Genomic DNA, 26,753 nt, shown 5'->3' with positions numbered 1-26,753 from the left:
CCCCTGCCGGCTGGTTTCTGCTGCTGGGTGAATATACGTCCCCACAGCCTCGGACTCCAGTGTTCGGTTAAGAGATTCTTCTTCCAGGGCGAGCTCTGCTTAGCTTCCAGCCCCTGGTCTTCTGCTCCTAGCTCCTACAGAGCTCCTGCTCTTTCTCGCCCTGTGTCTGGATCAAACTCCAGGCTCTGACCCTCCTAATCCCGCCCCAGACCCAGTTTATAAGGGCATGTTCCTCCCCTCCCAGGTCTGGGCAGGAGGTGTTGCATGCTTAAGGGCTCCTGACCAGAGAAACCTCCCACTTGCTCTCAGATGTAATATTTCTATTACTGTGGCAACCAGACCCCTGGGGTGCCACATCTGCATATCTCCTAACAATAAGCTGATTACAATGTATCCACTTACAAGAGAGCGAGAGTGAGAGAGAGAGACGACCAGCTTGCTGATGGTTTCCACTAATATTAGTATGTCTATACTCATCCAATCTTGCACAGATCTTATATCTAATTCTGTATTGTTATATGGAGATCTAGTTTCTTCTCAGATCGAGCCTTTTTTTGCCCCAATATAGGGGACCCCCTTAGTGCCCCCTATACTCATTCTCTGCTCCCCATCCCCTTCCCTGATATAGGGCTCTTCAGCAGGACACGTGGGGCCATCCTGTGCATTATTTGCCTTTAATTGGGGCTCATTGTCCCCGATCCTCCCCTGTATAAACCCCCAGAGCCGCAGCCAGTGCTGGAAATCCAAGATACTGTACCGAGGCATACACCATGTTCCCGTGCTTAATGATGGCCATTAATATGTCTTGAGCCGGGGCCAAGTCATTAACGCACAATTTATTTTCATGCAGAATATATAGTTAATGCCTCAGACGCAAGTTTATCATGTAGAAAACGAAATGTCAGATGGGGGTCAAAATATACCCGTTACAAAGAGTAAATCCTGGGTGGGCAGCGACTCCTCACTGTGCATCTCATTGTATATCACTCAGGCGGCCCACTGGGTCCCATACATTGTGAGACGCCATAAATATTAATACGGCCTGACCGCGTAAAGTATTTATGCCGCGCTCTGCTCAATCTGCCCTAATTGCTGCATGCAAAAAATAGGAATGGAGGCTCTCAAAATAAAAGTTCCTTCTCCTGGAAAGTAAATGGCGAAAAAACAGGTTATAATGACTGACGAGCTGCAAATGGGGAGCGGCGCACATGAGCAAAGAAGGTCCCATCCTATGCGAGGACAACATTCCCAGACTCAGGACCCCATAAAAGTGACACACCCCCACAATACTCCTAAACTCAGGATCCCTCTGACTCTGGTAGCCTCAACTACAGAATCTTTATAAGACCTGGGTCAGACGGCGCGGATTCTCTCATCCAAGAGAATCGGGGCGATTATGCAAATGACGCTCTGATCAATCTCTGGTTGGAGCACGCTAAGAGGAGAAGATGGAGAAGAAAATGTCTCCATCTTCTCCATTCTTTGAGTCCGCGAAAATCGGACTGCACTCAGATGTCATCCGAGTGCCGTCCGATGTCCTCCAAGTGCAGTCTGATTTCATCTGAGTGTAGTCCAATGTCCTCCTAGTACAGTCCGATGTTCTCCGTGTGCAGTCCCATGTCCTCTGAGTGCAGTCAGCCATAACCCAAGTGCAGTCGGACGTAACCCGAGTGCGGTCATGCATAATCCTAGTGCAATCAGACGCAATCCGAGTGCAGTCCCATGTCCTTTGAGTGCAGTCCCATGTCCTCCGAGTGCAGTAAGCCAAAACCCGAGTGCAGTCGGACATAACCTGAGTGCAGTCATGCATAATCCTAGTGCAGTCAAATGTAATCCGAGTGCAGTCCGATGTCCTCCAAGTGCAGTCAGATTTCATCCGAGTGTAGTCTGATGGCCTCCGGGTGCAGTCCGATCTCCTTCTGGTACCGTCCGATGTCCTCTATGTGCAGTCCCATGTCCTCCGAGTGCAGTCAGCCGTAATCCGAGTGCAGTCAACCATAATCCGAGTGCAGTCCCATGTCCTCCGAGTGCAGTCAGCCGTAATCCGAGTGCAGTCGGACGCAATCCGTGTGCAGTCAGACGTAACCTGAGTGCAGTTGGACTTAATCCGAGTGCAGTCCGATGTTCTCCAAGTGCACTCCGATGTAATCCGAGTGCAGCCAATGTGCATAGACTTGCATGGTTGAGTGCAATTTGAATATCAAAATCAAACTCGGGCGGGCTGCGTTCGTTTCCTTGGACCGTCTCAGTCTGAGGAAAAAATCAGACATGTGCTCGGCCACGGACTCCATAGGGCTTGAGGCAATGGCAGAGTGATCATTAATAGTTATTTCGAGAATCCAGGTAATTTTTGCACAAAGCTACACCTCTAATTGGGATTTTGGCCAAATATGTAGCAAAAAGTTTCTGAAGAAGAGTTGATGAGTTCCACTATGTCCGGCAGCAGCAGTAAGTCTGCTCCATCTGTACGTGCTTCGGTTCAGGGACTACAGTCTGGGAACGCCATGCTAGGACATAGGTAATGAACCCTGGATCATGAATGGCCAGATACAGCAGAGTGGTGGTCTTCAATCATCAGGTGTCGGCTGCTTTAAGGATCATTATATGATTATTTTTTTTCCGGCAGTTCTATAGTATTGACTTATGGATCGGCATCCTATGACCTATGCTAAGCACCAGCAATCCCGGCGACGCTCCATCACTTCGGCTGTCAGCTGCCTCATGTTTTTTTTCGGAGACGCTCCTCCTGGGAAATAAGGTTAAGCTGAGAGGCCGCCTCCGTTTAAAGGATAAATGCCCCCCAGCATCTGTCACTGATTCATTATGGCCGATCAGGGACGGAACGAGAAAGGAATTGGCAACTTTCTGTGGACATTTACGGATTTCACATCTGTGAGATCTTGTCAATAACTCAGCTTTACGGCCCGGGATCCGCATTTGGCTTCTGATACCAAGTATCCGTGTCTTCTTCATTGCTCGCCTGCCTGGAGTTTATTACCAAAGGCAGAGACATCATTGAGCGCATCATTGGGGCTGTACACATGTAATCTGCAGGCGGGGGGGCAGAAAAACGATGGCACCAGACTGGAGAAGAAGGTTTAAATACCAGTGACATACACAGAAAAGCTGGAACATGGAGCTTAGGATGGATACTGGATATTTGGAGAAAATCAGCCATAGACCCTACAGCTAAAATAGCAATGGTGCCCCCTCTACTGGTGCTGGGTAATACCTAACTCCCTTTGATACCAAGACTAGAGGGTCACACCCTTGAGTGGTCCCACCTTGATAAGGTTGGAGTGCACATTTATTGGGGAGATAGACCACCACTCCATGGCCCAACGTAGCTACACACGGGATGCAACTGACTGTTTATTGCATTGTGCATGTCAAGGGCTATCCGGGGGCATAATGGAGGGGTACAAAGATCTATTCTGGGGGTTGGGTTATAGCCTAGCATCAGGAGGGGACCCCTTTATTTTTTTTTTCCTCCACCCAACAGTAAATGTTATAGACGCTTGTAAGAAGTGGGTCTTTTTTTGGGACCTACCTGTGGAGGTTCTTGGCCTCCTCTATTCCTTCTCCATCTGGACATGAGAACAGACAGCCGCCCCCCAGCCAACAGGTCAGGGGAACCTCATTCTCCACCTAAAGACGGTGTATCCTGTAGAGATCCAGAAATATCCCAGCAGGCATTTAGCCTCTAAGTTGAGTTTGTCACTTCGATATCCTCGGTGGGTTTCTGCCGGAAGCCCCTGAGATAATATTCCCATTGTTATGATGCTCTGCCCTGTTAGTCTCTTTCCCATTGACCCCTGTGATATCTACTATTGTACTTTGATGCTTCTGCCTTATTACGATAAAAACACACAAACTTTACTCCACCTCTGGTTTAAGTTATTTTCTGAGCCTGAATTTTGACATAAATCTACGTATATTGTTGCATTTTGAGCCACATTCCTTTTTAGTTGGGGGACAACCCTCCCATGAAGTTACTCCCTCTTGGCTCATTTTCTATATTGCTAAAGGCAGAACTGCTTTAGAAGAAGAGAATTTGGTGATTATAACAGTCTTACAGGAGGCAATGAATTTGGTGGTTACAAGAGTCTTCCCAAAGGCAGTGGACTTAATGGTTACAACAGTCTTACAGGATGAAACAAACTTGTTGGGTGCAACTGTCTTACAGGAAACAATGAATTTGATGGTTACAACAGTCTTACAAGAGGCAATGAATTTGGTGGTTACAACAGTCTTACAGGAGGCAATGAACTTGGTGCTTACAACAGTCTTACATGAGGCAAATAATTTGGTGGTTACAACAGTCTTCCTGGAGGCAATGGACTTGATGGTTACAACAGTCTTACATGAGGCAATGAGCTTAATGGTTACAACAGTTTTACAGTAGACAATGGACTTGATGGTTACAATTGTATTACAGGAGGAAATGAGCATAGTGGTTACAGCAGTATTACAGGGCGCAATAACCATGGTAGTTACACAGTTTTACAGTGGTGGTTACAACAGCCTTACAGGAGGCAATAGGCTTAGTAGTTACAATAGTCTTACAGGATGCAATGGGCTTGGTGGTTACAATAGTCTACAAGAGGAAACAAGCTTGCTGGTAACTGTGGCTTTACATGAAACAATGAGCTTGGTGGTTGCAATAGTCTTCCATGAGTCAACAAGTAGGCATGACCAAGGTTAGATAATATTGATATTTTGACAGTCTGTACTCTCAGCAGCATCTTAGTCACTTTGTAACAGTTTATGTTACTTTCTAAGCTTTGCATCACACACTTTTAGTGTTGGCCACAGCTCTACTCAAGGTCATGGTCATCTCTCTCTTGGCAGCAATATCCTACAGTCACTCACACACAGCAGGCACCAGTCTCTTGCTGTCTTTGGTGTGACACTCCTATTTAGACTGAAGCATCAGCTTCCTGACACTTTTAATGAGGCTACTCCTCCCCTTTAACAGGGGAAAAATATGATACTATACTATTCTCTGCTTTGACAATCATCATCTGTCTAATGATGGCTGTCTTATGTAATTGAGGGGCAAACCCCAAATGCTACAGCTAAGGTCTGGGCTCTTTTATTCTCCTATGTGGCCCTATTTAAGCCCTAGGGTGGTACTGTACATCTTAAAAGCAATTCCTTACTCACTCCCACAGCTGGCTATCTATGGTGCTGGCACTCCCTTCTTTTGTGCCTGTCAGTCCCGTCTGTAGTAGCTAACCAGTGTATCTCCCCTGCAAACTCCAGTCATGGCATCACCACTTGCTTATGTCATGCTGTCACAATCTCCATCAGTCAAATATCAGCTCTGATCATACAATGGGTCTCTTATGGGAGACTTGGAGAAAAGAAGTCAAATTTTTGTTGGTGTTGGTGGTCGAGAATCTGTGCAAGGCAGGCTTTTTCCAGAGGAATTGTATTATTAGCAAACATGGATCCTGCATGCACCAGACTCTTCTTTCCTGGGTGTCAAACATTTGAAGAGCTCATTTAGATCATCTCTTTAGGACCCATTTGGATCTTTTCTTGGGGCCCTTTCGGCACAAAGTGTCAACATTATATAACATTATATTTGTAACGCTCGAAAACTTTTTCCAGCGGTTTCACCAATCCTATCACCGCCTGACGCGAAAAAAAACATCTGCATTCAGACGGGTAGAAATGTAAAGAGAATTAGCAACATTTAATTGATTTCTCCAGACGTCTCACATGTCAGATACCGAATGTCTAGAGGATTAGAATAAATGCCTCCGGTCATAGGAATATCTGCTGTGATGTTTTTTTTTGTGTGTAGTGTCTGATCTTCTTTAATTCCTGTCCTTAATGCTCATTTGCTGTGATCTATTTTTTTTTCTCCTTTTGGAGGATGAGAAATTAACTTTTTTCTCTTTTTCTTCCAGGTTATTCTTATACTGACAAAGCTGTATGATTTCAACCTTGGGAGTGTGACAGAGAGCTCCCTCTGGAGGTAAGGGCAAAAATTGCTTCCCCATAACTCCACTATTCTGCATCAATTTCTAGAATTCTGCTGGTTTCCTAATAGACTTAGGTATAGAGTATTGAAAATGTCTTGCGACAGGCTTATCTTGTCCAGTTAAAAAGTCATAATTTTAATAGAACCTTATTTAAAAAGTAACAAATCATGTTCCTGGACACAAACAAAAACAATAGAACAGTAGCATCCACTAGAAAACAATATATTCATATAAATACATGATCGAGATGCCATATAAGTGCCCAGGGTCTCATTTTAGAGAGTTTTTGTTATGTGTATAGAGCAAGTGGGGAGGGAGGTAGAGAGTAGGACTCAATCCTTTCCCTTTTTGTTTATTCCCTAATAATACTCCCACCTTAGCGCGGAGTTTGGCACCCTAAATGCACTCAAGTTTGTGGCGCCCCCGCTCACCGTCGTCTTGCTCTGGTTCACTCTGGATGGCCCCATATACTAGAAGGTTTCCTACTAGCTCTCACGATGCTGGACATCACATCTTGAGTTTTAACTACCAGATTAGCAGGCACGGCAGGTGCAATCAGCTGAACCATTGGAAAACTAATCTCCTGTATTCAAGCGCAACATGGAAAGTGAGATAGAGGATTTAGAACATGAGAAAGACCCTTCATTTCCTCTATCAATAGCTGCAGCCAAGCCCTGACTCGTTACAAACTTAAATATAGGGCTCCGTCATTACTGTTTATGCCACTTCTCATGTTTATCTGTCTCCACTGTTGGTGAAAAAAATTAAAGAGGTGGTCCACTACATTTTGTAATGCCCCCATCGATTTAAACCTTTTAAATTAGAAAATACCTTCTGCTGCCATATTTTCCTATGAGTGGCGCTATTACTGACCTCTCAGTTTGCATCATGTGACCCCTGGCTTCAGCCGCCGCTGACATTCGCTGATGTCACGTCAACTTCCGGACTTCCTCGATTCACCCATGTGTGACCCAGTTGGACATACCCCCCTGAGTGACTGGGCTGTGGGCGGCGTGACCCAGTCGCATGCACTCCCCCTGAGTGACTGGGCTGTGGGTGGTGTGACCCAGTCGCATGCACTCCCCCTGAGTGACTGGGCTGTGGGCGGCATGACCCAGTCACACGCACTCCCTCTGAGTGACTGGGCTGTGGGCGGCGTGACCCAGTCGCATGCACTCCCCCTGAGTGACTGGGCTGTGGGCGTCATGACCCAGTCACACGCACTCCCTCTGAGTGACTGGGCTGTGGGCAGCATGACCCAGTCGAATGCACTCCCCCTGAGTGACTGGGCTGTGGGCGGCGTGACCCAGTCGCATGCACTCCCCCTGAGTGACTGGGCTGTGGGCGGCATTACCCAGTCACACGCACTCCCTCTGAGTGACTGGGCTGTGGGCGACATGACCCAGTCACATGCACTCCCTCTGAGTGACTGGGCTGTGGGCGGCATGACCCAGTCGAATGCACTCCCCCTGAGTGACTGGGCTGTGGGCGGCGTGACCCAGTCGCATGCACTCCCCCTGAGTGACTGAGCTGTGGGCGACATGACCCAGTCACACGCACTCCCCCTGAGTGACTGGGCTGTGGGCGGCATGACCCAGTCACACGCACTCCCTCTGAGTGACTGGGCTGTGGGCGGCATGACCCAGTCACACGCACTCCCCCTGAGTGACTGGGCTGTGGGCGGCATGACCCAGTCACACGCACTCCCTCTGAGTGACTGGGCTGTGGGCGGCATGACCCAGTCACACGCACTCCCTCTGAGTGACTGGGCTGTGGGCGGCATGACCCAGTCGCATGCACTCCCCCTGAGTGACTGGGCTGTGGGTGGTGTGACCCAGTCGCATGCACTCCCCCTGAGTGACTGGGCTGTGGGTGGTGTGACCCAGTCGCATGCACTCCCCCTGAGTGACTGGGCTGTGGGCGGCGTGACCCAGTCGCATGCACTCCTCCTGAGTGACTGGGCTGTGGGCGGCATGACCCAGTCGAATGCACTCCCCCTGAGTGACTGGGCTGTGGGCGGCGTGACCCAGTCGCATGCACTCCCCCTGAGTGACTGGGCTGTGGGCGGCATTACCCAGTCACACGCACTCCCTCTGAGTGACTGGGCTGTGGGCGACATGACCCAGTCACATGCACTCCCTCTGAGTGACTGGGCTGTGGGCGGCATGACCCAGTCGAATGCACTCCCCCTGAGTGACTGGGCTGTGGGCGGCATGACCCAGTCGAATGCACTCCCCCTGAGTGACTGGGCTGTGGGCGGCGTGACCCAGTCGCATGCACTCCCCCTGAGTGACTGAGCTGTGGGCGACATGACCCAGTCACACGCACTCCCTCTGAGTGACTGGGCTGTGGGCGGCATGACCCAGTCGCATGCACTCCCCCTGAGTGACTGGGCTGTGGGCTGCGTTTCACTGCCTGTCACAACCCAGTATCTAGCGCTGGGTTGTGATGTGCGGTGAGATGCCGATCACAGCCCAGTCACTCGACGAAGGGGGGGGGGTGCTTGCGACTGGGTCACGCCTGGGGGAATCCAGGAAATCCGGAAGTTGACGTGACATCAATGAATGTCAGCGGCGGCTGCAGCCCGGGTCACGTGATGAGGACTGAGCGGTCAGCGATAGCGCCACTCACAGGCACATATGGAAGCAGAAGGTATTTACAAAAATACTTATTTAAAGGGTTTAAATCGATGGGCGAATTATACACTGTAGTGGACCACCTCTTTAAGCATCTTAAACTAACACTAACCGTATTATTAGGTAAAAAAAAGGTAATATTTAAAAAACCTCTTATGAAAATCTTGCGGATGACTGAATGGATGAGGCTAAGCCAAAAGGTACTGCTTATTATTCCAGCTCTCATATAGCAAGAAGAGTGGTAGGGGAGGACTTCTGCTGTAGTCAGTTGCCTTACAGGTTTATTAGAAGAGGATGATCTCTGAGTGAAGTAGGATTGAGAAGTGGGTAAACAGTTTATAATTCACAGTTTCTTACTCCAGAAAAAGCAGAGGAAGGTTTCTGCTGTAGGCAGTTGCCTTATAGCCAGAAAGGTTTGATAGAATGGTATGGAGAAGCAGGTGATCTCCAGATGAAGAAGGATTGAGAAGTGGATAAACAGCTTAAAGTCCTTTGTCTCTCTCCAGAAAAATCGTCTGGCAAAGGTTCCTGCTGTAGTCAGTTGCATTACAGCCAGAAAGATTTAGTAGAAAGAGCGTGGATATGTGGGTGAACTCTGGTTGAAGGAGGATAGAGAAGTGGGTGAACTGATTTAAGTTCCTAGCCTCCCACAGCAGAAAGAGTAGTGAGGGAGCACTTCTGCTGCAGGCAGTTGCCTTACAGCTATAGAGAGAGTAATTAGAAAGAGGATGGAGAAGTGGGTGACCTCTGGGTGAAGGAGGATTGATAAGTAGGTAAACAGTCTATAGTTACCAGTCTCTCACTCCAGAAAAAGCGAGGGGGGTTTCTGCTATAGTCAGATGCCTTACAGCCAGAAAGGTTTGATAGAAATAGGATAAGAAAGTGGGTAATCTCCAGACGAAGGAGGATTGAGAAGTGGGTAAACAGCTTATAGTTCCTAGTCTTTCACTCCAGAAAAAGTGGTGGGAAAAGGGTTCTGCTGCAGTAGGTTGCTTTACAGTCAGAGATATGTTTGTTAGAAGAAGGTTGGAGAGGTGAGTGATCTCTGGGTGAAAGAAAACTGAGAAGTGTGTGAACTGCTATTAGTTGTTGGTCCCTCACCTCAGAAAAAGTAGAGAGGAAATGTTTTGGCTGTAGTCAGTTGCCTTACTGTCAGATAGAAGTTTTTTAGAATTAGATTTTGAAGTTGGTGACAGAGGATAGAGAAGTGAGGGAGGGCTTCTACTGTACCCTGTTGCCAGATAGAGGTTTCTTAGAAGAAGGATGGAGAAGTGGGTGGGCTCTGGGTGACAAAGGTTAGAGAAGTGAGGGAGGGCTTCTGCTGTAGTCAGTTACCTTACAGAGAGATAGAGGATTGGGAAGTGGGTGTTCTGTGGTTGAAGAAAGATGCGTAAGTGGGTGAACTGCTTATAGTTCTTGGAGTGTCACAGTAGAAAGAGCAGTAGGAGAGGGTGGTGGTTCATTTGTGAGGTGGTTGTGAGTGCTCCTGGTGTAGCTAGTTGCCTTAAAGCCACAAAGAAGTTTGTTGCAAAAAAGATGGAAAAGTGGTTGATCTCCAAGGAAACAAATAGAAGCACTCGTGCTGCAATCCGATCTTTACTGTAAGGCCGTATTTCATCCATATACATTTCAGTTTCTAGACTTTTCCACACAAAAAAAGTGAACCTTTCTGTGCTGGTACGATTTTCAGAAAGCATGGTCTACCAGGCTTCCTGGGGTGATAATGCTAGTATTCTAGGACATGGGATGTGTGACACACACCACTAATTAATTGTCATGTAACCCCCCCATTTCAGTTTTTTAGAACTTAGAGGAATTCATGAATAAAATAAGATGGATTCTTCTCCTCACCGGCTGTCTTCTTCTGTAGCTCGAAAATAGCCACCATGACCTTACGACACAGACTAGAAGACAAGCGGCACAATGATGAAAAGTCAAAAGCTGCTTTCTGTGAAAAGTCCCCAATTTATATAAATTAGAAAGCAGTTTCAATGGTGGAATTTGAAAAAAAAAAAAAAGGAGAGGAATTTATTAATTTATTAATTTTTTTTCCAAACTAATGAGCATTATTTTGCAGTTCGTTCCTACCTTCCATTTCTCATTAGAGTATTTGCTGCGCCTCACTGACCCTGACTGGTAAGCAGCGCTCTCTCAAGGATTCACGTCATGGGCAGTAAAGCAACAACGCCAAAAAAGGAAAAATCTGTAATCATTTCATTTTCCCTTCTGCATCTTAAACAAGGAGTTAATGATAATATCTTATGTTACCGGCGTTATTACTGATGTGAATAATGTTTATCATTAAAAAAAAGAACTCTATATAGAAATGTTCTGGATCAATCCTATTAATGCACATTTATATCTAAACTTTCAGCATTTTATTACTTACAGACCAACAGGTTAATGTTGATATTAGTTGATTCTTAGACATCTGCTAAGAAAGCTTCTGACACCTGAGATGGCAAATAGGTGGATGAGAAATAGATCTGAGCAAAGGCGTACATAGAAAACATGGATTCTCATAGCAAAGTGTGAACTGCTCCTCCTCACTGCCGGCGACATCTCTCCACATCCCGGCCTTTCTCACCACATCCCTACAATCATTTCCACCTCCTACCCACGATCTATCCCAAACTCTCGTAACCCTTCTAACCTTATACCCATCCGCCCAGCCTCCGCTTCCCCAGTCCCTCTAACAGGAGCTCTATGGAACGCTCGCTCTGTCTGCAACAAACTTTCCTACATTCACAACCTCTTCATCACTAACAAGCTTTCCTTCCTCGGGATCACTGAAACCTGGCTCACCCCCTCTGACACGGCCTCTCCTGCTGCACTTTTGTACGGCGGAATCCACCTTTCCCATACCCCCCACCCCACCGGCAAGCATGGTGGAGGAATAGGTTTCCTCCTCTCAGATAACTGCTCCTTTACCCATATCCCACTGCTGCCCTCCATTACTCTCCCCTCTTTTGAAGTGCACTGCGTGCACATCTACTCCCCCCTCCAATCTCCAACTGGCTGTCATTTACCGCCCCCCAGGATCAACCACCACTTTCTTTGACCACTTCACCACTTGGCTACTTCATTTCCTCTCCGTTGGCATCCCCACTATCCTCATGGGCGACTTTAACATCCCCATTGACACTTCCCTCTCAGCTGCCTCTAAGCTTCTATCCGTCACTTCCTCCTTCGGTCTTCCTCAGTGGTCTTCCACACCCACCCACAAAGACGGCCACACGCTGGACCTCATCTTCACCTGCCTCTGTTCCCTATCTAACCTCTCTAACTCACCTCTCCCTCTCTCTGACCACAACCTACTTACATTATCTACCCTCTCCTCTCCAGGGAAACAATCCCCACTCCACAAACTTGCATACCCTCGCAGAAATCTCAAACACCTTGACCTACACACACTCTCTGAATCCCTCCTCCCTCTTACAGACATTAGCTCCTTACATGATGCAGATGTTGCTGCCACTTTATACAACACCACAACAGCTGCAGCTCTCGATTCGGTCGCCCCCCTCACACATACCAAAACTCGCACAATCAACCGACAACCCTGGCACACCAGCCTAACTAAAGAACTGCGACGGGCCTCCAGGGTTGCTGAGCGTAGATGGAAAAGGTCCCACTCCAATGACCACTTCATCGCATTCAAACAGTCCCTCACTACCTTCAAGTCCACATTCCCTGCAGCAAAACAAACATACTTCGCATCTCTCATATCCTCCCTGTCTCACAACCCCAAACAACTATTCAACACCTTCAAGAAGATTGACACCATCAGACAAAGCTTTTTCCTAAAGCCCCCACAGCCCCTCCCCACACCTACTCAACCCTCCTCATTCAAAACCACCTTCTCCACTATTACAGAAGATCAGCTTTCCTCTTTACTCTCCAAATCACACCTCACCATCTGTAAACTTGACCCAGTCCTGTCCCATATCATCCCAAACCTTACCACTATCTTCATCCCACCCCTAGCCCACCTCTTCAACCTGTCACTAACAACTGGTGTCTTCCCCTCATGCTTGCTTCAAACATGCCTCAATCACACCCATCCTCAAAAAGCCCTCCCTTGACCCATCCTCTCTGACTAGCTATCGCCCCATATCACTTCTCCCCTATGCCTCAAAACTACTGGAACCACACGTCCATTCTGAGTTGTCCTCCCACTTCTCCTCCTGCTCCCTCTTCAACCGCCTACAATCTGGTTTCCGACCGCACCATTCTACTGAAACTGCACTGACTAAAGTCACCAACGACCTACTAACCGCTAAATCTAAGCGACACTACTCTGTCCTCCTCCTCCTAGACCTGTCATCTGCCTTCGACACAGTGGACCATTCCCTCTTGCTACAAACTCTCTCATCCCTCTCATCACAGACTTGGCCCTATCCTGGATCTCCTCATACCTAACAGACCGGACATTCAGTGTCTCCCACTCACACACCACCTCCTCATCTCGCCCCCTATCTTTCGGTGTTCCCCAAGGTTCAGTTCTAGGACCCCTGCTCTTCTCCATCTACACCTTTGGCCTGAGACAGCTCATAGAGTCCCATGGCTTTCAGTATCACCTCTATGCTGATGACACACAGATCTACCTCTCTGGACCTGATATCTCCTCCTTACTAACCAAAATCCCACAATGTCTGTCCGCTATTTCATCCTTCTTCTCTGCTAGATTTCTAAAACTTAACATGGACAAAACAGAATTCATCATCTTTCCACCATCTCATTCAACCCCCCAAACTGACCTATCTATCAACGTCAATGGCTGCCCACTCTCCCCAGTCCCTCAAGTTCGCTGCCTTGGGGTAACCCTGGACAATGAACTCTCCTTCAAATAACATATCCAAGTCCTTTCCACTTCCTGCTGACTCCAGCTCAAAAATATCTCCCGGATCCGCACATTCCTCAACCATGAATCTGCAAAAACACTAGTGCACGCCCTGATCATCTCCCACCTCGACTATTGCAACCTCCTGCTAGGTGTCCTCCCTTCCAACACTCTCGCACCCCTCCAATCTATCCTAAACTCTGCTGCCCGACTAATCCACCTGTCCCCCCGCTATTCCCCGACCTCTCCTCTCTGTCAATCCCTTCACTGGCTCCCCATTGCTTAGAGACTCCAGTTCAAAACCCTAACCATGGCATACAAAGCCATTCACAACCTGTCTCCTCCATATATCTGTGACCTAGTCTCCCGTTACATACCCACACGCAACCTCCGATCCTCACAAGATCTCCTTCTCTACTCCCCTCTAATCTCCTCCTCCCACAATTGCATACAAGATTTCTCCCGTGCTTCCCCCCTACTCTGGAACTCTCTACCCCAACACATCAGACTCTCGTCGACCGTGGAAACCTTCAAAAGGAACCTGAAGACCCACCTCTTCCGACAAGCCTACAACCTGCTGTAACCACCGCTCCACCACATCACTGCACGACCAGCTCTACCCTCACCTACTGTATCCTCACCCATCCCTTGTAGATTGTGAGCCCTCGCGGGCAGGGTCCTCTCTCCTCCTGTACCAGTCGCTGTCACATTGTGTTCAAGATTATTATAATTGTTTTTGCTATGTATACCCCTTTTTCACATGTAAAGCGCCATGGAATAAATGACGCTATAATAATAAATAATAATAAATAATAATAATAAATAATAACTGCGCCACCCCCACCGAGAAAAAAAATGCAGTCACTACTGGAAGGTGTCATATGTGTAATGCAGTCCGTGATCAACTCCATACAACTCCTCTTGACTTCTGGTGCACACATATTGCTGAGGTTGGGAAGGGGGTATTATGCAGCTTAATCTACTGGTGCTTCTGGCCTTTTTTGGGCTTTAACTCTAGCTCTATACCTAGCCCTACGTTTAGCTCTACCCCTAGCTTTAACTCTAGCTCTATCCCTAGCCCTAACTTTAGTTCTATCCCTAGCCCTAACCTAAGTCTTAACCCTAGCCAAAACTTTAGTCCCAATCCTATCCCTATTCTAGCCCTAACTTTAGCTCTATATCTAGCTCTAACCTTAGTCTTAACCCTAGCCCAAACTTTAGCTCTATCCCTAGCTCTAACTTTAGTCCTAAACCTATGCCTATTCTTGCTTTAACTTTAGCCTTATCCCTTGCCCTAGCTTTAGTCCTAACCCTAACTTTAGTTCTATATCTATCTAGCCCTAACCTTAGTCCCTTAACCTTAACCCTAGCCCAAACTTTAGCTCTATCCCTAGCTCTAACTTTAGTCCTAAACCTATGCCTATTCTTGCTTTAACTTTAGCCTTATCCCTTGCCCTAGCTTTAGTCCTAACCCTAACTTTAGTTCTATATCTATCTAGCCCTAACCTTAGTCCCTTAACCTTAACCCTAGCCCAAACTTTAGCTCTATCCCTAGAACAAACTTTAGCTCTAACCCTAGCCCCATCCTTAGAACTATCCCAAGCTTTAACTTTAGCTTTATAACTAGCCCTAACTTTATTCCTAACCCTAGCCCTAACTTGAGTCATAACCATAGCCCGAACCCTAGCCACACCTTAGTCCAAACCCTAAATAGGATTAGAAAAAGACTGCAAAAATTTAACATTCACCATAACACGTGCATTTTTTACAGGAACACTTTTCTGCAGCATGCATAGCTCTCTTAGCAGGTGTCTGGTGGCGAACTGCGAGAGTGCACAACCCTATTAGCCAGACTGACAGCTCTGATAGGGTTATGGTAGCAATGACAGCTGTGATAAGTGTATCGTACTGTCCTCCATGTCTAGCTGTAAGTTAACAGCCGGGGAATAAAGATTCCAGAATATCGTGCTACAGTCGATACTGGGTCCCTACAACTTTGTTCTCACTACATAGGAGATACACCACTGGATTTGTGATAGATGTGATATTTAGTGATGAGCGAGCACTAAAATGCTCGGGTGCTCGTTGCTCGGGTCAAGCACATTGGAATACTCGGGTGCTCGACCCGAGCAACGAGCCCAATGTAAGTCTATGGGAAACTTGAGCATTTTTCAGACGACTCTCCCCGGCGGTCTGCAGAGGGCCTAAAAATTGCCCAAATCGATGGGAACAGTGCTCAAATGACATGGGAACAGCATGGGGAAGACCCCTGGAAGCATCTCTGACTCCCAGGTCACTGCTGACAGCAACGTGGTCAGAGTATTACGCCACTTTTACGGACTCACAATAAAACATACAAAAACAAAACCAAAATGGATTACCCTGGGAAATATGTTAAGGAGCATCCTGACCAGGGTAATGACTTGTATATAAGGCAAAATAAATAACCAAAAACAAAAATACTCCTCCACAACTTGGGCTATGTTCACACGTAGCGTTTTTGATGCGTTTTTGCACTTTTGCATTGCTTTCAACCAAGACAAATGCATTCACCAGGAAATGTCATTTTAACATTTTACAACCTTATCTGGCCATGTGGTGTGTGACACATCATCAGACACATGCATGCAGTGCTGAAAAGACATAGGAACAGCATGGGGAAGACCTCTGGAAGCATCTCTGACTCCAAGGTCACTGCCTAAAAGTGTGCCCATCATAAGTGATCCTTGGCGCATGCGAAGATGCCTCCCGCCATGAACCTGTCGTTGCAGACTTGCAACAATCACCTCCACGTCCTTGTCCCACCTCAGCGTTCAGTTGTCCGTACCCCATTCCTTGGAATGCAAGCGCAAGTATGCAGCCAGCCACCCACCCACCCACAGGCTGCAATTCTATACTGCCAAATTTTTGACATCTGCTTGCACTTGAAATGTGGCCTTTTAAGCTCGTGGCTGCAGAAGCTTTTCACAACCTCATGCTGGCGGCGGCCGGGTGTCCATACTCGGTCCCCAGCTACCACTATATCTCCTGGTATCGCCTCCGCGTTCCACAAGCACGGGTTCCATAACATTACCCGTGCCCTCCCCAGTGCACTTACTGGGAAGGACCGCCTAACCACAAACAACGTGGACAGGTGAATGTGGCCAGGGACGGTACGTAGCCAGTCCACAACTTTTTTTTCTGACAGTTGTATTTAGCTCGGTGAAAGGACTGGCATAGAGGGAAACCGTATCTACCCTGCGTGTCATTTCTCCCAGGAAGTCCTCTAATGCAGCTTGTTGCAGAAGCAATGGCAACCCGTCCAACATCAACTCACACTTGTCGGTGGTGCTTTGATACACCCACATCTTTCTTTGCGCATTTAATTTCTTGAATACAGAGTTGGACAATGGCCTGATCTGTAATGTGTTTTAACTTTTGAGAAATAACATGCATAAGCATGGCCGATCCACATTAAAAAAGCAGCCATAGAGTGTCCGGGAACCTTCCCCCACACTTTTCTTAGCCAGGGCTGCTTCTCGGCAGGGTTGGATGGGCCCACCAGAGAACCGGAGACTCCTCCGACGGGCCCTGGCTTCTCCTTCAGGAGAGTTCATAGTGCCGAGGTGAGGCCATGATGATGATAGAGGCCATCATCTGCTTAGTTTTCTGTTACTTGGAATGCAAGTGCAAGTATGCAGCCACCCAAACCCACAGGTCGCAACACTAAACCGTATCTACCCTGCGTGTCATTTCTCCCAGGAAGTCCTCTAAAGCTGCTTGCACTTGAAATGTGGCCTGAACATTACTGCTGGTACTTTTCTGTGGGAATTTGCTTGCCTCCCACCAGCCTGGAATATTTCCAGTCAACTATGGTACGACGCCATGGTATTAGCACTGCCCCCGGTACCAGTAGCGAAGCCATCCTCAATTTCCTTCTCAGGAATTTTATTTGGTAGACTGAGTGGCTGCCCAAATACATTTTCTCACAAAGGAGCTGAAGATAGAGTGGCAGTAGGTGCAAGTTTCTCCAGCCTGTTAGATATTAGAGGGTGAACGGCAGCACATTGGATCAGTGGTTAGCACTGAAGTCTTGCAGCGCTGGGATCCTGGGTTCAAATCCCAGCAAGGACAACATCTGCAAGGACTTTGTATGTTCTCCCCGTGTTTGCGTTTGTGTTCTCTTCAGTAAAAAAGCAGCCATAGAGTGTCTGGGAACCTTCCCACACACTTTTCTTAGCCAGGACTGCTTCGTGGCAGGGTTGGATGGTCCCACCAGAGAATCCTCTGGTGTGCCCTGGCTTCTACATCAGGAGAGTTCATGATAGCGCTATCTTTGCAGCTGCTATGGGGCTCTTGAGCGGGTGAGAAAGGTTAGCCCTCAGAATCAAATCCTCTGGTGGGCACAATGTTTTTCAATCTCAAAAAGCTTCTCAGTGGGAGTTGTATTTCACCACAGCCATATTCTTTAGCTCGGTGAAAGGACTGGCATAGAGGGAAACTCTATCTACCCCAGCTGTCATTTCTCCGTCACCAGGTTCCGCCCATTGTCACACACGACCATGCCTGGCTGTATGTTCAGCGGTGAGAGCCACAGATCAGGCTGCTGTAACTCTGCAGCGCTGGGCGGTTTGTCAATTAAGCATTAAGCATGTTATTTTCAGCACAGCCTGTTGCCGCTTGGCCAAGGCAGTGCTGCAGTGCTGTCAGCTTGTGACTGATGTGGTCATTTCGGAGATGGAAGAGGAGGTGCATGAGCTGAACAATGTGATTACATTGAGGTTAAATTGGTGACGCTGTTTTTTATACTAAAGAAAGATCCTATTGTTTTGTTTTTTTACGTTATTTTTTAAGACAAATGCATTCACAGGGAAATGTCATTTTAATATTTTACAACTTTATCTGGCAATGTGGTGTGTGACACATCATCAGACACATCCTGTTTTATTCATGATGGAGGGACACTGAAAGTCATAAAGCCTATTTTTATAGGAATATCAGACGGACCTTACTATTTTTAAAAGGCCAGCCGTCGGCCCTCGCTATTGTTAGAGAGCCATCAGCCGGCTATGCTTTGTTGTTCCCATTATTAACAAGTGGGTCTCCTATACTATTATTGCGTATCCAGTGACTGCAACGGCTGGCAAAAATTTGGACGCAACCCAATACCCCTTTGAAGAGACATAGAGGTGGGTCTCAGTAAAAAAAATGTTCCCATTATAAAGCGGGTCTCCTATAGTGGTAATGCCCATGCTGTGACTGCAAGGGCTGCAAAAATTTGGGAAAAACCCCACTAAGAATTTAAAGACACACAGAGCAGGGCCACAGTAACAAGATATGACATGTTCCCATTAGAAAGGAGATGGACTGCTATACAGTTATAGGGTATGCAGTGAGTCCAACGGCTGACCAATTTTAGGAAAAACCCCAGTAAGAATTTAAAGACACACAGACCAGGGTCACAGTAACGACAAATTCCCATTAGAAAGGAGAGAGTCTCCCATAGTGTTGGCCTATGCAGTGAATGCAAGGGCTGCCAAATATTTGGAGGCACTTCAATGACCCTTGGAAGAGACGTGGAGGAGGGCCTCATAAAAAAATGTTCCCATTAGAAAGGAGCGGGCCTCCTATACTTGTAATGACCATGCACTAAGTGTATAAGGGCTGACAAACATTTATCCCTGGGGGGTATACATGAACATACTGTATACATTTTTTTTTTTTACGGGCATCATAAACACCCTTTAGAAAAATTATGTGGGTGTTGCATCACGGACCACGGTCACCCTGGGGATATGGTGGTGGAGGATGAGGAGAAGGAGGAGGACAAGAGCAAATAGCCAAAATCAGGAAGCGTATACCCATGTGTGGGTGTGAAAAGGTGCATGGGAGTACACCTCCCAAGAAAAGACACTGGATTGGAGTTTATGTTACGCTGCTATCATTCGGTGGTGTTGAGAAGTCTGGCCCAATCCAGCCTTTGTTCATTTTTATAAGAGTCAGCCTGTCAGCATTTTCAGTTGACAGGAGGATGCGCTTATCAGTTATAATTCCACCAGTGGCACTAAAAACCCGCTCTTTTAAAACACTGGCGGCAGGGCAGGCCAGGACCTCCAAGGCATAGAGAGCCAGTTCATTCCACGTATCCAGCTTGGATACCCAATAATTATAAGGCACAGAGGAATTACGGAGGACATTGGTATGGTACGGCAAGGTACTAACTCAGCATCTACCCAAACTTTGCAGTCCTTGTGAGAGTACCCCGCGCCTCAGGGCCTGTGCGATGGGAGGGTCTGAGAAAACTCTCCCAGAACTTTGACAGTGTTCCCCTGCCTCTGCTGAATTGAAGTTGTGTCTCTCTCCTTGGTTGTCCAACGAAGTATGCCTTTTTCAGCAAGCGTTTTCAGATGGGAATTTCTTTAATAGTTCCGCAACAAGGGCCTTCTGGTACAGCCTCATTTTTGTAGACCTGTCCGCCTCAGGAATAAGAGATAGAAAGTTCTCCTTGTAGAATGGGTCTAGAAGTGTCACCAACCAGTAATGACCTGTCACCCAAAAGTTTGAGAACGAGAGGGTCATGGGAAAGGCAGCGTAACATAAACTCAGCCATGCGTGCTAGACTACTAACAGGCAAGACTTCCGTGTCCTCACCAAGAGGATGACTGACCATGCTCTCCTCCTCCTCCTCCTCCTCTCTGGCCATCCACGCTGAACAGACGGTATGACAGCTGTGCAGGTAGTACCGTCTATAGTGCATTAAACTAGCTCCTGTCCTTCCTCCTCCTCCTCTTCCTCATTGTCACCCAATCCACATTGGGATGAGATGAGGCTTGGCTGTGTGTAATCACCCTGTATGGTTCCTTGCTCCATCTCATCGTGCTCCGCCTGCAATGCATCCTCTTTGATTGTGAGCAGAGAGCATTTCAGAAGACAGAGAAGCGGGATGGTGATGCTAATTATGGCGTCATCGCCGCTCACCATCTTGGTGGAGTCCTCAAAGTTATGGAGGATGGTACATATGTCTGACATCCATGTCCACTCCTGAGGTCTTATGTGTGGTGTCTGAACTGAATACCGACGGCCTTGTTGATGCTGGTACTCAACAACTGCCCTCTTCTGCTCACAAATCCTTCCCAACATCTGCAGTGTAGAGTTCCAACGCGTGGGGACATCACACACCAGTCTGTGAGACGGAAGCTGCAAACGCTGCTGAAACACGGCAAGGGCGACGGAAGCTGTAGCTGACTTTCTAAAATGGGCACACAGGCGGCGTACTTTAACAAGCAGATATGGCAGCTCCGGTAGGATTTAAGAAACCGCTGAACCACGAGGTTAAGCACATGGGTCAGGCATGGTACGTGTGTGAGCTTGCCTCGCCTGAGAGTCGCCACCAGGTTCCGGCCGTTCCGGTCACACACGACCATGCCTGGCTGTTAGTTCAGCGGTGTGAGCCACAGATCTGCCTGCTCTTTCAGAGCTGTCCACAACTCTTCAGCATTGTGCGGTTTTTCAGCTAAGCATATTAGCTTCAGCACAGCCTGTTGCCGCTTGGCCGAGGCAGTGCTGCAGTGCTTCCAGCTTGTGACTGATGTGGTCATTTTGGAGATAGAAGCTGAAGAAGAGGAGGAGGCTGAGGAGGATGAGGTGCAGGAGCTGTAGACCATGGGGGCAACCCTGATTGACCTAGGGCCCGCAATCCTTGGCGTCGGAAGGACGTCTTCCGTCCCAAGGTCTGACTGGGTCCTGGCTTCTACTGTGTTTACCCAGTGTGCCGTCAGCGAGATGTACCGTTCCTGCTCACAAGCACTTGTCCACGTGTCTGTGTTTAGGTGGACTTTACCGGTAACTGCATTGTTGAGAGCACGGCTAATGTTTTGGCACACGTGCTTGTGTAATGCGGGGACAGCACACCGGGAGAAATAGTGGCGGCTGGGGACCGAGTACCGAGGGACGGCCGCCGCCATCAGGTTGCGGAATGCTTCCGTCTCCACGAGCCTAAAAGGCAACATTTCGAGAGCAAGCAGTCGTGAAATGTGAGAATTTAGTAGTGTGGCCTGTGGGGCGTTGGCTGCATATTTGCGCCTGCGTTACAAGGACTGGGGTATGGACAACTGAACGCTGCGCTGGGACAAGGACATGGACCTGCTTCCTGATGCTGCTACTTGAGAGTGTGCAACAACAGGTGCAGGGCAGGAGGCATCTTCGCATGCACCATGGACAGGGGATTAGCTTGCATGCACAACAGCGGAAGAAGCAATGGTGCCACCTGCAGACACTCTTCCTGGACCCTGGGGTTCGGCCCACAAAGTCGGGTGCTTTACAGCCATGTGCCTGATCATGCTGGTGGTGGTCAGGCTGGTCGTTTTGCCACACCTGCTGATGCTGGCCTGGCAGGTGGTGCAAATGGCCTTTTTGGGGTTATCGGCAGAGTCTTTAAAAAACAACCAGACTCGGGAAGACCTAACAGTTGTACTGGCAACTTCCTTCGTGTTGGTGTTACGGGGAATGGTTGCCTGCCTTCTGTCTGCGGCAACCACACTGCTTCTTCCTGCCTGTTGGGGTGCTCTGCCTCCCTCCCCCTGTGTGCTGCTGTCCTCGCTCTACATGTCCTCCTGCCAAGTTGGGTCAGTTACTATATCGTCCACCACCTCGTCTTCCACTTCTGCACCGTGGTCCTCCTCCTGACTTTCTGGCAATTGTGTCTCATCATCGTCCACCTCTTGTGACACTTTCCCACCGGCGCCTTCGTGTGACCGTGGCTGCTCAAATATTTGGGCATCGCTACACGCGATCTCCTCTAGCCCCGCTTCAAGTGGATGAGGCGAGAGGCCCAAATCCAAGAATGGAAAAGTGAACAGCTCTTCAGAGTGTCCAAGTGTGGGATCAGTTTTCTCTGGGTACTCGGCATGGTGGGAGGAAGGAGGATCAGGGTGAGGAATATGTAGTCCAGGCTCATGGCTACTGAGACTTGACCGTGTGGAAGACAAGGTGGTGGTGGTGTCTGAGTGACTGGAAGCATTATCCGCTATCCAACCAACAACCTTTTGACACTGCTCTGGGTTCAATAGTGGTGTGTTGCGGTCCCCTAGAAATTGGGACAGGAAGGTCAGGCGAGAAGATGTGGGTGTTTGTTGTGGCACAATTTCGGCTTGCCCACGGCCTTGTCCTCGGCCTCTGCATGCACCATTACCATCACGTCCAGTTCCCCGTCCCTTGCCCATTTTAAATGGAGGACAGTATCTTCCACGCTCACTACAAATGACTGAGTTTGGAGCGAACTTATATGTGATCCGTGTGACGGAGAAAACAGAGTTTTAAATACCTGGCCTGTAGGTAAGTAGTTTGACCAGCAAACGGCTGTGAATTGCTTCACTGACACACTAAAGGAAATTTTTAATGGAGGCCAGAAATGGCAGTATTTTCTGACAACGTATATGTGATCCGTGTGACGGAGAAAACACAGTTTTAAATAACTGGATTTCTAGCGCTGTAATATGGAAAGGACCTGGCTGTATTCTGCAGTGCCAACAAGCAAGTGGCGCAGAAAAACGGTGTTCTCTGGATTGCTTTATAAGCAAATAATGAGGATTAAGATCCAAAGAAAAGTATTCCTGGCCCCTGAGACCTGGGCCTTTGTATAGAAATATCTAACAGCAGCAGAAGGCAGAACTGGAATGGAGCCTATTGTGCTATATGCACTGCAGTCTGCTATATACACTGCCTGCCTATATACACTGCCTGCCTGATATCTCTGCAGATGGATTAGTCCTCAGAAGGACTGTTTGTTGAGATGGATATGTGTAATGGACGGTTTTTCTCCTTACACTACCTAATACACAATCAACCCTGACACAGCAGCAGCTCTCCCTACACAGTCTGATCCCGAGTGACTGTGATGAGCATGGCGGCGCCAGGTCTGATATAGACCTGATGACGCTGTGCGGCCAGCCAATCACTGTAATGCACACAACCAACATGGCTGCGGCATTACAGTGCATGGCAGGCAATCCCTGCATGTTGATTGGCTCTCTAAAGGGCGCCAAACATGCAGGGAGGGGACCCGAGTTCCTGCCCTAGCAACCCGGAAATACTCGGCAAGCACCGAGCATCTTGAGCAGTAGTGAGCATGTGTAGTACAGGTGAGAGAGCCTTTAAGAGAACTCTTACATGATGCTACAAAGATGGAGAGAGACTGCCATCTGCTGGCCAGACACAGTCAAGTGGAACCAAGATATACAAGAGAAGTTGAAGGGAGAGCAGATTTAGACACTGGACCCGGTCAGGTGACTTCCAGGAAGGAGTTCCTGGAGATAAGAGGCCAGCGCGCCAAGCCTGAAGAGTTTTTGGCGCCAAGCAGCAGAGCGGAGCAGACGTGCTCCCTGCGTGTTGAGAAGCCCCGCGTGGCAGGCCTAAGCCGGAGGCCTGCGAAGTGCCACAGCCGGGCGCCGGTGGATGAGCTCAAGATCCCTCACAGATGTGACCCGAGTGCTGTACCTACTGAGGAGAGTCGGAACCTGCTTGCGGTGCTGAGTGAGTTCGCGGAACCCGACATTGCCCGTCGACAGACGAGGTCTGGACCCCCCTATCCAAGGCTTAAGAGACTGCCTCCAACTGCCAGGAAGCGAGGAGTTGAGAGACTGCTGAGCCAGGAAAGTCACGCCAGTGAAAGCCGAATAGCTGCATACGTGAACAGGGCCATCACTTCTGCTGTTCACTCACAGTACTGGAGCCAGTTGGGTTTAGGTACTCAGGTTGGGAGGGGAACAGTTGGGGCGGAAGAAGCTAAACTTGCTTTAATTGATTTTGTCCGGAAAAGACTTGCGGCCTAGCGGGAATAATCGGTGACCCCCGCTAGAGCCATATACAGAGATAAAGAACTGACGTGGTGACTCCCCTGACTGGGTGCACCACATTACTTTGAGAGACTTCGTATTTTGCTAATATTTCAAATTACCGTTCAATACTCTTGTTGTTATCCCCTTGTTCAAAATACCTGTTTTATATATACGTAAACTGTTTATAATCATCTCCGACTGTCCCTGCCTTGTATCTCTGTGCGTTGCATTCCGGCACCTGCATTACACATGCTCGCTCATCACTAGTGATATTATATAGATAGTTATTAAATACTGTTGATATGAGATAGATGATAGACATTAGCTGTTTACAACTTTTAGTTTAGATTTATCAGCTATAATGTGCTGGAGGCTGTGTGTTCTGATACATTATTGCTTGTGAACCTATTAGCGTAGGACTGTGTGAAAGCCTCAACAATGACAATGAAATCAATATTAACTACAGTGGGTACGGAAAGTATTCAGACCCCTTTAAATTTTTCACTCTTTGTTTCATTGCAGCCGTTTGGTAAATTTTAAAAAGTTCATTTTTTTCTCATTGAATTACACTTTGCACCCCATCTTGACTGAGAAAAACAGAAATGTAGAAATTGTTGCAAATTTATTAAAAAATAAAAACTGAAATATCACATGGTCATAAGTATTCAGCCCCTTTGCTCAGTATTGAGTAGAAGCCCCCCTTTTGAGCTAGTACAGCCATGAGTCTTCTTGGGAATGATGCAACAAGTTTTTCACACCTGGATTTGGGGGTCCTCTGCCATTCTTCCTTGCAGATCCTCTCCAGTTCTGTCAGGTTGGATGGTGAACGTTGGTGGACAGCCATTTTCAGGTCTCTCCAGAGATGCTCAATTGGGTTTAGGTCAGGGCTCTGGCTGGGCCAGTCAAGAATGGTCACAGAGTTGTTCTGCAGCGACTCCTTTGTTATTTTAGCTGTGTGCTTAGGGTCATTGTCTTGTTGGAAGGTGAACCTTCGGCCAAGTCTGAGGTGCAGAGCACTCTGGAAGAGGTTTTCATCCAGGATATCCCTGTACTTGGCCGCATTCATGTTTCCTTCAATTGCAACCAGTCGTCCTGCCCCTGCAGCTGAAAAACACCCCCCATAGCATGATGCTGCCACCACCATGTTTCTCTGTTGGGATTGTATTGGGCAGGTGATGAGCAGTGCCTGGTTTTCTCCACGCATACCACTTAGAATTATCACCAAAAAGTTCTATCTTCGTCTCATCAGACCAGAGAATCTTATTTCTCATAGTCTGGGAGTCCTTCGTGTGTCTTTGAGCAAACTCTATGTGGGCTTTCATATGTCTTGCGATGAGGAGAGGCATTCCTTCGGGCCACTCTGCCATAAAGGCCCGACTGGTGGAGGGCTGCAGTGATAGTTGACTTTGTGGAACTTTCTCCCATCTCCCTATTGCATCTCTGGAGCTCAGCCACAGTGATCTTGGTTTTCTTCTTTATCTCTCTCACCAAGGCTCATCTCCAACGATTGCTCAGTTTGGCTGGACGGCCAGGTCTAGGAAGACTTCTGGTGGTCCCAAACTTATTCCATTTAAGGATTATGGAGGCCACTGTGCTCTTAGGAACCTCGAGTAATGCAGAAATTCTTTTGTAACCTTGGCCAGATCTGTGCCTTGCCACAATTCTGTCTCTGAGCTCCTTGGGCAGTTCCTTTGAGCTGATGATTCTCATTTGGTCTGACATGCACTGTGAGCTGTGAGGTCTTATATAGACAGGTGTGTGCCTTTCCAAATCAAGTCCTATCAGTTTAATTAAACACAGCTGGACTCCAATGAAGGAGTAGAACCATCTCAAGGAGGATCACAAGGAAATGGACAGCATGTGACTTAAATATGAGTGTCTGAGCAAAGGGTCTGAATACTTATGACCATGTGATATTTCACTTATTCTTTTTTAATAAATTTGCAAAAATTTCTACATTTGTTTTTTTCAGACAAGATGGGGTGCAGAGTGGACTTTAATGAGAAACAAAAATGATCTTTTTAGAATTTACCAAATGGCTGCAATGAAACAAAGAGTGAAAAGGGGTCTAAATACTTTCCGTACCCACTGTATACTTCAGTTTCTAAGACGCTAAATAGGTTGCACATGATTAAGTTCATCACAGTTCCTTACTTCCAGAACAGCGCCACACATGCCTATAGTTTGTGTCTGGTATTGCAGCCTAGCTTCCTTTAAAGTGAATGAGGGTGTGCTGCAATTCCACAATCAACCTATTGACATGGTTGGCGCTGTTTTTTTTAAAGAAAGTATTTTGAATACTGTGCAAATCCTATTAATAAACACATTATCGTTTCCCCATTGTAGCCATTTCAGTGGGAGTGTTGCTGTCAGCCGGAGCAGCGCTCTCCTGGATTCCATCCTTCACCATTACATTAAATTCCTGCAGGAAAATAGCACAATGTAATTCTAGCTTGTTCATCTGCAA

The 26,753-nt window shown here is 47.6% G+C and overlaps 1 protein-coding gene across 1 annotated transcript in view; it reads left to right on the top strand.

Annotated features, from left to right (window-relative positions):
- The window catches only part of SORCS3 (sortilin related VPS10 domain containing receptor 3), a 921,810-nt gene that overhangs the window by 305,722 nt on the left and 589,335 nt on the right, over window positions 1–26,753 (top strand). Inside the window, exon 2 of the mRNA XM_073684759.1 lies at window positions 5,919–5,986. Within this exon, the coding sequence (XP_073540860.1) occupies window positions 5,919–5,986 (68 nt within the window). The remainder of the gene's footprint in view (window positions 1–5,918; window positions 5,987–26,753) is intronic.

The sequence above is a fragment of the Phyllobates terribilis genome, unplaced genomic scaffold (genome assembly GCF_046119375.1).
Source record: "Phyllobates terribilis strain yellow unplaced genomic scaffold, ASM4611937v1 Scaffold_5__5_contigs__length_657084704, whole genome shotgun sequence".
NCBI classification, from domain to species: domain Eukaryota; kingdom Metazoa; phylum Chordata; class Amphibia; order Anura; family Dendrobatidae; genus Phyllobates; species Phyllobates terribilis.
Note: the sequence above shows the minus strand (reverse complement) of the source record. Positions and strands in the feature narration are given on the sequence as shown.